We start from the raw sequence: 12,641 nt of genomic DNA, 5'->3' as shown, positions 1-12,641 counted from the left end.
CCAGTTAGTTTTCCACTACCAGACCCCAGCTGGGGGTGAGGCAGCTGCACAAGGCACCGGAAAAAAGGCCAAGACCAAGATACAGTGTCAAGTGAAGTCGTCAGCCCTCTCCATGGCAAACAACATGAGGCTGCCCAAGTGGTGATGAGTAGCATCCCCCAGCCAGCAGATATACCCAGAGAAGATGTGCCACAGTCACGAATGCCAGCCTGTGCCAAGACGGGCAGCTCTGCAGCCCTCACAGCCACACCACCTCCTGGCTGGGTGCTCTGGTGTCACAGCAGCATGTGAAGATGGGAGTGTGGACACCTGTGTGCAGGGTGTTTGTGATGAACAAGGTGGCAGGACATTCCTATTGTGATTAACACCTTTTCCCACCCACCAAAGACCAAGACCATTGCATGCTCAGCCCTTTTCCTGTGCTACTTCCCTTCTCCTCTCCCATGTCAGCCCTGAAGTGCTCCAAAGACCACAGCCTCTGAGCTGAGGAGGAAGAGGAGGATGGCAGTGAGTCAAGGATTGCAGGCTGCAAGCTGTCCACAGCCATGCACACACCCTGCTTACACTGGAGATATGCCATGTCACCTCCACAAGCACCCCGTGGGACTGTACTTACTCACCGCAGATCGACAGGACGCTTGTTGTCAGTGCTAGACCCAGCGTTTGCCAGCAAAAGGGAATCATGCCCATCACCTTTTATCAGGATGTGGATGTGCAGAGACCCAAGCAGTGCAGACACTTTAGGATAGCAGCTTCTTGGTTGCCAGGACTCTCCCCAAAAGACACATGAGCCTGAGGGACAAGGCTGCTCTCCCTGTGCTGTGGGGACACCTGTGCTGAGGCTAGTCTATTTCTCCCATACTATGGGGTGTGAGGCGAAAGGGAAGCATTTGTGATGGGGGTTAAGACAAGCATGCTGAAAGAGGCATTCGCACGTTGCTCCTCTGTAGATATCACTGACCTCTCAGCACAGCTTAAGTGCCGGAGACCAGAAGTTCAGCTTCTGTCAGCTTTGCAGGCTGGGCTGGCTCCTGCTAACATGTTTTTTTTCACCTTTCTACTGCACGGACAATAAATAGTGTACACCTACCCTCACATGTACTGAGCATCTGCTGTCTCTGCAGTATCAGGGCACAAAAATTAAAGCATGCTTACACGTGTGAAAACTAAATGGCAAGGAACTGACTGCTTAAAGGGTGAAGTTGGTTGTCTCTGCCAAATTTTAAGGTTCTGCCCTGGTAATGCATGCTAGGAAAGAAAAAAATAATCAATTTAAATGTTACCCAGGACCAGGGCTGGTAGCACTAGCTAGAAGGGCATGCAGAAAGGTGCTCTGGAGAGATTTTTTTTCCCCTTTGATCAGCGGTCACAAGCCAGTTGTAAATTGGTTTCAGACTGTGAATGAGAAGGTGCTAAATGCCTTGTGATGCCTGGCGCAGCTCCAATTTTCCAGAGTAGGAGTTGAGTGACCCTAAGTAGGAGCCTGCCTGGGAGTTACCAGTGTCATTATTCCCACTCTCTGGTAAATACCAATAAATTACTTATTCTTTCCCAACAGTTTCTAACTGGGCTAGCTGGCAAAATCAGATTAATTAAGCCTGGAGCTGGCTCTGCCTATGGTGTGACACACTAAACAGCATTACCAGTATTTACATATTTAAATGTACTGTTTAAAAAAAAAAAAAATCAGGATAGTAGAGTGGTAGACCTGGTCCTTTCATGAGACCAGCAGTCATTGTATTATCACGAAGCACTTCTAGGACGAGAGACACCTTCCTCTATATCAGAAGTGCTCGAAGTATCTGCAATTTGTCAAGAGTCTTTTTTATTTGTCTTTAAGGTTGGACACTGGGACAGCAAAACCACATGACTGATATTTACATCATGTTGTAAACAAGGGTTTGCTCACTTACTCTCTGACCTTATCTGACACAACCCTTCTTTCCTTGCAAAACATTTAATACAGACCCCATATAGAAAGAGCACAAGTTCTTTTATTCTGAGCATCCTTATTAATATCTGGTCTAGGCTGAGTTTTAGCGCAAATTGTGACAATCTGTGAAAATACATATTTTTGCATTATGTGACTATCAGCTCATGAAAGTAAAGCAATTGCTTTTCCACACCTCTCTTTTTCTGCTTGTGGTGTTCTTTCTTAGTGTTCTTCATTGCATCACAAATAAAACTAGACCCAAGCTCTAAAATCTTCAACTCTCCAAAGGCAGGAATTACTGTGTATGCTGTGCAGATATAACTGTCCTCAAGAAGTTGCAGCACAGGGCTCTTATCATAGAAATGAGTTGAGTAATTCTTCAGGTGATTACTGCAAGTATTTTTCCTTCTTGCATGAAGTCTTGTCTTTTAAAATCTATGGTTTATGATAAATATTAATAAGCTGCTTTGGCAAGCTAACGTGTGAGCTGGTTTAGTAGATTCTGTCTGACTGTCATAATTACATCCAAGGATTTTTTTTGTCCTTTCTGGAGCCATAATCCTTCTTTTTAACATAAAATTTCTCACTGGTTTAAAAATAAATTATTATAGCCATTAAAAAATACTAATGGGAGTAATCAATAGGCACTGTGAATCACTTTTAAAATAATACAGTGATCAAGATGATTGATTTTTGTTATATGAAGCATTTAGCACAAAGACTTCTTCATCATGAAATCAATTATGGGAATTTGTTGAGCCTTAGCTGAAGCAGGCGCAGGACTTGTGTTGCATATTCCCTCCTGGCTCGTTAGGTATTTCACAGGTCTCTATGGGTTTCATGCAGAAGGCAGGTGCAGGACGAGCTGACAGGTCTGCTGCTGCTGTGAGGCTGAGCAGCAAACGTGAGAGTGCTTGGCTGGTTGTGCACCTTGCAGCAGAAACCAGTGGCCTTAAACAAGCTACCAATACTCACATATTTTGGAGCTTCAGGAAGCTTCGTCAGTCTCATCAAAAGGTCTTCTGCAAGCCCTTCGTGCAGCCTGAGCTAATACCTTTACCCTTATAGTTGCAGTGAACAGAAAGCAATAAAAATGACACCATCCATTAATTTTAAGTTGAGCCTCTGCTGTGCGATACAGTGCCTGCTGCAGGGCCACACATGCCCAGGTAGAAAAGTCAATAAAGCACACAAAACTCTTCCTCCATCAACGAGAGATAAGCAAGAGTATCAGTGTATCAACACCCCCATCTGCCCAAGGACCATCTGGGAAGGCTGTGATGAACTAGGATGGAGCAATGGGATACGTGGAGGGAGGGCTGCTGGGGAGAGGAGGCTCAAATTGTAGTCTTGAAGGGGCTGGGCTGCACAGGGGCAGAACAACAAACCTGCCCTGCTGCAATGCTGCCAAAACACTGAGTGTACTGCTGCGGCTGTCCATGGGCCCTGCTGGCTTGTCTGGCTTTGTGCCTCGTGAGACAGAGCAGCAACATGTGTCTCATGACGTAGTGCAGCAATGTCCAGTCCTGCCACTGCTATGTGCCCCTGGCCTTAAAAATTTCTGGCAAAAGGTGGGGAGGGTATGCGGGCTGTTGCACGCGTGCTGCTGGGACTACAGCGGTGCTTACATGGGCTCAGCGCTGGGAGTTTCTGCAGCTCTCACTGCTGCCAAGCTCACTTCATTGCAACCAGCTGTCTGCAGTGCAGTGTTTCATTTCGGGATGGCAACACAATACACCAAGTCTGGAAGGCATCCGGATTTTACCACAAAAGCCACTGGATGAACATGAACTGCCAACAGATCATTCTTGTGTGGTTCAAGGATATTTTTGCAGCTTTGGACAAACTTTATCCTGAGGCTACTTCTCAGGGGATTATTTTCCTTTGACCTTTTGAATGCTTGTGCCCCTCTCGTCTAATCTGAGAGAGGTCTCTCGGCAGAGTCAAGCAGAACCAGTCATAAAGTAGTTCTTGTACTGTTTTACTCTAACCTTGACAGGCTTGGTTTAGATCAATAGCTTATACAGGGATCTTTAATCAAGCTGCTGAATCTTTCTTCGGATGTTGAAGCACTCTGCGTTCTGAATCTTAATTATGTTCTTCAAGGGCTTGGATTTCATGCTGTATTTGTTCATGATATGTTTGTTCTAGACTGACATGAGTTAAAAAGAACAAACTACATTTTTAATGGGGCTGTGGTTTGAGAGGTGCTTTTAGCAAAAAGCCAGAAAATATCTGAAGGCCTGTTTCAGCTAGAAGATAAAACAGGTATTTGCTAAGCCAGATCCCCATCTGAAAAAGCATTCAAATAGGATCTTCATTTGTAAAACACAGAATTAAAAAAAATCTATAATCACATTCAGATTGGATATTCATTTTCCCTATTACTATGGGTCTCCTCTTTCATTAACTATGAGTTCAGTGATTTGGTTTTTACTCAAGGTTTTAGAGTACAAGTATGTCATGTTTGTAAGCACACCAAATTGATCCTTAGTTTCATGCTTTTCAAAAAGAATGGAGGTAAACAAATGCATTCAAACAAAAGAAAATAGCACAGACACTTCATTAAACTTTTAGGTTTTTTAAAGTAATAATTTTATCTTTCTTTTGGATGACATTGTTTACTGTAAGACATAATTTTTATTAAATACACTGTAATACAAGAGACTTTCCATGTCATGTCGAGAGAAGCTGGTCACATGATTCACAAACAAAACTTGTAACACTGATACCTAGGCATCACTTTGAAATCAGCCAAGATGCAATGAAAGTTTTAAAGCAATGACTTCGTTATAACAAACTGCAAAACAAGAACCACTAAATATTTCCACGGAGACATCACATTAAAAAAAAAAAGAAGATAAAAAAGAAAGGATAGCTCTACACACCAGGTCACAGTTTGGTGACAATATAGAGATTTCTATTTATATGTAGATATCTTCCTCTTTATCTTAAGTGACAAAGAGAGTGATACCTAGAAATATATATATATACATAAAGTATAGGTGGAGAGAAGGGCTGGGACAAATATTTCATAATTAGTTGATTCTCTCTCTATTGGTGATTTAATTAAATATCAATGTTGAATTAAATTAGTTGTGTATAAAACATTCTTAGCTGCTTTTCTTTAAGTTACAGAAAGATACATATAAGCTGCAAGATACAGGCCTCTGGAAAGATCTGATTTGACCTCTGTTTTCTTACATCAGATGGCCTCACTACTAGCAGCTTCTATTATCCTTGCCCAAAGTATTCAGTGTTTATAAAATACCAGCCGGTCATCACTCAGAACCTTCTACAAGCAAACAAAAATCCCCAGCAGACCTGGTCGAGAATGCATAGACGGTAAAATAACACACCCATCATTTCCCATTTCTTCTCCTGAGACGTATGTTTAAAAGATGGCAAAATAGTCACTTGGTTGCTATTGTGAAATTCACAGTGTATTCCCTGCAACATGTAGACTTTTTTTTTTTTGCTTTTTATTTGTGACGAATGTAGCACACCCCCCACCCCACCCAAATAAAGGTGTTTTAACTAAGGCTCTAAAGGACCTCTTGATTCAAACAGCAGTGGTTCATCCCAGCCCTCACGACAAGAAAATACAACTTCTTGTGCTATCAAAACCTTCATCTTTGATTAGAAACGCAAATCTATTCCCCAGCCCCTCCCCACTCCCCTCCCTCACATTTTATAACAGTAGTTGAAATTCAGTTACAGGCTGCAACAACCCAGACACAGACTTGTTCTAACACATGTGCATTGTACCTTAGTCATCCAGTGACCATTTTATTGGGTTATTTAATTTCTTGTTAAAGTGTTTTGTAAAAGTCTACATCAACCACAACAAAAACAGTCTCTCAGAAAGGTGGGGAAGGGTTCAGAGAGCAAGAGAGGGAAAGAAAGAAAGAAAGAGAGAAAGGAAGAGAAAAGAAGAAGGAAAGGAGAGAGGGAAACTGATAAGAAAATAGCAAAAAAGGACAAAAAAAGGAAAAAAAAGAGAAAAAATAGGCAGTTACTTATTAAACTGTAGACAATATATATTGTTTCACAAATCAAGAGGAATGGAGTCCTTCTAAAAAGAGCACACTCCATCATGCATCATGGGGTACCCTCGTGTTACAAGTATCTGTTCTCCACAGCCAGTTCTAAGTTCTGCAGACCTACTGAGAGTGAAGGACAGAGTGTGGTGAATGCTGCTATTATTACTGCTGAATTCTGGCATTCTCATTGTCCTACAAGTCCTGTTGCAGTCTGAATAGTCCAGCTCATTCTTGGAATTATTTCATTACTGCAGATGAGTATAAAATGCTAATGGAGCTGCACTGTTATTCTAGGACAATAAAAGAACAATAGCACAAACCCAGAAATGACACTAGAACAAACTCTGTTTTCTGAGCTTGGAAGCTTGTCTGTTCATTTCATTGTGAGAAATTAACAAGTGAGATGGGAATGGAAGAAATGTTTTTATGCAGTCATCTGGGGGAAAAAACAGTGCTTCTTGTTATATCTCTGGCATTCCAGCACTGCCTCTGCTTCACACCAGTTAAAAAGTTGAATCTTACAAACATAGAAAAAGAAATATCAAAAGAAAGAAAATATTTAGGTTACTCAACAGGTCTTTACCAATTTATTAATAGCACTCTAATCATAATTTGTAATAACGTAGGTGTATGTAAATTTATACATATACACACAGCCCAGACATAATGTGCATGCATGTCTGCACATATATAAATAAAATACAACAGACATAGGCATACATGTATATGCTATGTGTGTGTATATATATATATGCCATATGCAAACACACATATATAATATATATTATATATATGATCAGTCCATAGTACAGTCCAGAAAAAATTTTAAATTAGCCTGATTGTCTTAATTACTCAGTGTACACAATTTAGCTGACAGTGCAAGCATGATGAATATGCACATATACTCACCCTTCATTGTGATTTGAACATATTTCTTCCTCTTCTCTGCCCTTTCTGCCACACTTGTCCACCTTTTCATGAACAAACGCAAACTATGCATAGCTACAGTTTATAGCTTGTCTACTGAGATAATACATTTTATGCACTATCAAGAACATTAATGATATAGGTCAAAGTTATCCATACGAGTGGCTCTGTAGAACATTTGGTCCTTTAGAAGTTTAACATACTGCTATGTTATTGCACAATGCATTTTAACACTACTTATTCTCTTAAATTACTCTAATAGTCTCACTAGTAAATCAAAAAGAAGATGCCACTAAGTACATTTTCAGGGTTTTGTGGTTATTTTTGGTATACATTCTCTCAGTGCTTGCAAAACCCACCTGTTTGCTTTCAGGCTGGAGCCTGCTCTCCAATAGAAGCAGCATCTCAGATGCCTATTTCTTCAGCTCATTAGAAACTAAGACAGAATACAGCAGGTAGAAACTCAGCACCCCCGTCCACCACCTGCAGTCTCTTCCCACTGCACAGTAAGAGCAGAATCTGACACCTTTCTTTTCCATCACTGTTATTTTGAAAATAAATTTCAAATTCCTTTAAAACACAACATTCAGATTCTCAAGAGAATGGGTTTCACTGGATGCTCAGTCTTTATCTAGCTTTCTGTATGAATTTTCAAGATAGTCTAGATAAAATCTTAAGGCCCATTTTGTAGGAATCTTCCTCTGGCTTATTGTGTGTTTCCAGTTCAGTAGCAGTTAAGAAATAACATCTAGTTTATCAAAGAAATACTGAGTATGGCTTTATAGTTACACTGTCATGTTTATTTGTAATGCTGCCTTTTCAATGACATTGAGAAGGGTAAAACTTCATCACTGTCCAGTGAACTATTTTATTTTGAAAGTGTCCAGAATCTTTATGAGCTAGCTCTAAAAGCTTCTGAAGGAAAAACCTAAAGTGCCTCAATAAATAATACATGCGAGCAAATTATATATTAAAGGTGCTATAGGAGCACTTACAAAAATAAAATGTTTAATTTATTAAATAAAATATCCCCAACACAAAGATGAAGGACTATTTTGATCTGGCTCATATCAGTAAGAAATAACAAAAAGAGAAAACGGAAAGAAAGATCTTTTTTTTGCAGTAATGCCCCCTCACAGAGGGAGGCAAATGTCTTGAGGAACAGGTAAAGTAGGTTTTCATTTGTAAGAATTCATATTAAAAATAATCCTAACTCTAAATTTGAAATTGTCAACTTCTGGTTTGAAAAATAACAGGTATCCCCATGCAGCTGTCATCAACACAGTGGCCATGCAAATGTACACATACAATGCCAATCCAATCAAAAATAAATTATTTAAGAAAGAGTGGATGTTGGCAATGACAGCACTAGTACCAATACAAACATGGTGCTGAGCTCAGAGTCTTTACACTCTGAATAGTAAGCCATAACCTCAGAGTAATTAAATTTCTCTAGAGATTTCTATCCCCTGCCATGGCTCAAATGTAACCAGTGATCTCCATGCTTTAGATTATTCATGTTTTATCAGCCTATTGTATCTGTAACATTGTAAAGGCATTTTAACATGACTAATGTCCTCCATTAGCCTCTTCTAATGAAATATAAGTTGTATTGTTATGAGTTCGCTATGCCTACTATATGAGTGAACTACAAGATGAGTGATCGTTTCTGCACAAAGGGCATTAATCGACGAAGACCATGCACAGTTTTGTTTGCATGGTTTAAAAAAAAAAGAAAGAGAAAAAGGATTGAGGAAGGAAGGAATATGCTGCCAGACAAGCACAGCATAAGATACACCTGCCCCAGCATCTACAGCTTGTCCTATCTCAATCAAAATCCTTAGTTTCAACATGTGATCTTGAAAGTAATACTGTACATGAATAAAACTAGCTTCAGCCTTTAATAAAAAAGACTAGCTGGAGAACATTTTTATACCAGTGGCATGACAATATCCTACCAGAAGATAAAATATGGGCATGTGTTTAGTTTATCATGTAACGTAATTGTGTGCAGTGCAGGCAGCATCTTTTCCCCTTTTCCTTGTATCTGGCAATGAAAGGTGCTGGCAAAGCACCTCCTTGAACAATCCCTTTAGTCCTCAGAAAGGCTCTTCAGGAAAAGTGCTAAAACCCCTCTTGCCTTCCACCAAATAATTTCAGTGGTTTTTTTTGTGGGGCTGGATGCATTTTATCCCCTCATTCCTCCACATAGTGTATCACACAAGACTGTCTTCTTTCCATCTGGCTTTATCTCTGCAAGGAATATGCTTCATGTAGAGAACACCAGTCTTCTTCTTCCACCCACATGCCGAAACAAAAAAATTGAGGTGAATCCATAGAAACTCTCAGTAGCTGTACAGCAGAAATCTCAAAAGTTCGAGTCAAATATACTTTTCCCTTTTTTTCATCCACATCAAAGGCATGAATACAACAAGGCATTGTTAGTTGTGGTGGGCAAACTGAAGAGTCTGCTGATAAAACAGGTCAGGTTTTTAAGGCCTTTGTCTATGCAGAGTTACAATAATGCAGAAGCCAAATTGATTAGAAAGACAAGAGAGAAGAAAAAAATGATAGAAACTGAAAGAGAGAGAGATAGAGGAGATACATCTCAGTAATGTCTAAAAAGTCAATACTGTGTCTACAGATGGAGAAGTGCACATTGCTTGCCCTTTGAAAGCTTCTCCGCAACTTTGTCATTAATACTGTCAAAGTTAAGAACACATTTTAATGGAGTTCAGCGGCAGTTGAACACATTAATTCCTGCAGCCTGTAAGAAGAAATGCTAGGAGACTTTAGCCTAAAATATCCAAGTAGACTGGAGATGCCTTGGCCAAGTTCTGGAGAAGCGAATGGATTTCTTTGATGTTGAGCCTCATGTGAGGCTCCCGTTGCCAACAGCCCAGCATCAAGTCATACACTTCCTTGGGGCATGTGCGAGGTCGCTGCAGGACTCGGCCCTGAGTGATGCACTCAATCACCTATGAGAAATCACAAGGAAAGGATCAGCACAGCTGTGCCAACTACACAGGGGTCCTCCACAGAAGAGTTAACTGCTAATTGCCACAGGAGCCTCACTGGTGGCAGTCACCCAGCCAGCTCTGCCAAGGGCTGAATTTCTAGGTAGACACATGAGCAGCAGGATGAGATCTGGGAAAAGCACTGCAATGTAAGTTGTCAGGGAGCAGTAACTTCACTGAAGTTAAGTTTGTCCACACTGTCTCTTCCACTCATGAGGGAATGATAGCCAGGAAGTAATCCCATACCTCCTCTCCCTACCCATCTATCAACCTCACCTCATCTCAGAAGGAGGCTAAGTTTTCACCCTGCTCACACAGAGCATCAGTGTCTCTTCCTCCTGCCCTCCCTCTTTTAATTTACAAGTATCACTGTGGCTAATCTGAAAAGAGACTTGTGACTGCCGGGAAATCAAGAGATCTCCAGATTACTTCAGTCTATTTGAGTGCAGTTTTGGACAACCACTCTGCAACAGTTGAATGTACGATATGGAACTGAAATCACTCAAAATCAGTTCAGGAGACAGGTAAGTTCATTTTAATTGCCTTATGGTCCTTCTCAATACCCAGAGCAGACTTTATCCTATACAAAGGAAAAAGCTAGAAAAAGCTAAATTCCAACTGGTATTGTTCCGCTTGAACAACTTCTATCCAGCCTGGGAGAAAAGAGTGAAAAGGAAGAAATTCAACCACAAAGTTCATGATAACACCATAAATACCTGGTATCAGGGGTTTTGCCTTTACTAAATAAATTTGTTGCTGTCTCTTCTCCAGAGAAGCTATACCAACAGAAGGCATGGCAGCCTTCTCAATCCAGTTTGAGAATGTATTATACACACCTCGTTGTTTGACAGCTGATACCATGGCTGTTTGCCATAGGTAAAGATTTCCCATAATACAACACCCAGGCTCCAGACATCGCTTTCTGTGGTGAACTTCCTGTACATGATACTCTCTGGAGGCATCCAGCGAATGGGCAGCATGGTGTGACCCCCAACCTGAGAAAAAACAAATGAAAGTCAGAAATAATTCCTCCAAACCCTCACAACGAGGACTACCAAGACATTAAATAAGGAGAATTCATGGTTTCTTTTTTTTCCCATCTGATACCATTCACTCTGAGAAGCTTTTGTGAACTAGGGATTCATGGTTCAAACTCATGTTCTCCAACAACAATCACTGCTATGATGGGTTTCTCAACAGAATCTGCAAAGACATTGTTTCTGAAGTACAAACATTTTTAACATTTACTTGCACACCTTATCCAAGAAACAGGAAGCTTTATTAAATAATTAAGTTGTTTATCCTACTTTATATTAGCCATTTTAACACTTAGGAAACTAGAAAAGATTTGTGAAGTGAAATCTGATTATTCTTCTAGAAACTTAGCAATATCAACTGAAATCCATGATGACACAGTGACTGCATGACACCCTAGGGTCAGGATCTGTATGGTTTAATATACTAATCTTGAGTGAATTAAGGCAATGCTATTTTCTGTTAATAATTTCTGAAGTTAATGCATCAATTATTTTGTTCCACATTAACTACCCAGTCCTACACAGGTTTAAAAAATTTCAGTCCTTTGGATATATTCTCCTGATAACAAACAGATTGTAAGACACGGACTTAACTCATGTTGAATGGAATCTTTCACTGAATGAATGCCTTTCTGAAAGTCTCTTAGAACATTTTCATTCTCTCCAGAATACTATACTTCTTTAAAGTAGGCTTTCTAACTTTAATTTAAATTTTAAAAACTCCCTCTTATTTTCCGTTTCTAAACAATGCATTGTTACTGATATGTCCTTTTCTGACAGGATCACATCAATAAAGAAATCCACTCAAGTACTTTTAAAATAGTGTAACTGCTGAGATACTCTGATGTATAGATATCCTGAATATATTTGCATCAAGACAGCTGTGATTATTTCCAAGGAAGTTTAAAAAAAAAGGAAGGTTTTTCAAGGACATCTAAGTTTTGATTAACTCTCATTTTCCTGTCTGAAAAATGTATTCAGTTATGAAACCACATTTGCACTTTCAAGATTCTGTCAGTTCAAAACGTAATTTCTCCTCTTGGGACTGTACATTTGTTGTTATAAATAATGCCCTTCTTGTTCTCATGTTGAAATAGCAAATGGAGGGAAAACTCAACAGAAGTTCAGTCAGGGTTCACATTATTTCTAAATCACTCAGAACATTCATTTCCAGCTATTTGTCAGTAATTTAATTTAGCATTAGTGCAGCATAACAAAAATACAGCTATGGCTGTGAGATCTCAACCCCATTCCGTGCATCGCCATAAGTCAGTGCTCGCTACTGACTCCATAACAACAGAAAGTTGTGCTAAAACTTCCACAGACTTGGTCTATTACTAGGCTCTTCTCCTAACCCTACATAAGATGTCATGCAAGTGATGGAGGAGTATTTTTTCTCAGGATGGTGAATGAAAGGCAGGGCTCCCGAGTTCAGTTCCTGGCTAGATTGCAGGTTTGCTTCTGACTCCATGCAGGTTGCTGTGCACAGATTTCAGAGACATTCAAAAGGGAACCAAATTCCTGCAGCTTTCCACCTAATTTAAAAATGTGCACATGAACACTCCATTGACAGAGAACGGATACACATTTCTAAGTGCTTTGCTCAATTTGGCCCATTTGTCTCTGTGTTACAGGTTACCACTCTGGCAGGCTGTATCACACAGAATCACAGAATATTAGGAGT

The 12,641-nt window shown here is 40.0% G+C and overlaps 1 protein-coding gene across 1 annotated transcript; it reads right to left on the bottom strand.

The window, feature by feature from the left end:
* Nucleotides 1-9,301: 9,301 nt before the first annotated feature.
* On the bottom strand, nt 9,302-10,915 carry LOC104541631 (BDNF/NT-3 growth factors receptor-like; the record flags this gene model as incomplete). The annotated part of the gene is made up of 2 exons (XM_010185741.1): nt 9,302-9,881; nt 10,757-10,915. Coding segments are annotated over 2 exons (345 nt in total), but the record flags the coding sequence as incomplete, so codon positions are not given.
* Nucleotides 10,916-12,641: the final 1,726 nt, after the last annotated feature.

This window comes from Mesitornis unicolor, unplaced genomic scaffold (assembly GCF_000695765.1).
Source record: "Mesitornis unicolor isolate BGI_N332 unplaced genomic scaffold, ASM69576v1 Scaffold46975, whole genome shotgun sequence".
NCBI lineage: Eukaryota > Metazoa > Chordata > Aves > Mesitornithiformes > Mesitornithidae > Mesitornis > Mesitornis unicolor.
This window is presented reverse-complemented; position numbering and strand designations above follow the sequence as displayed.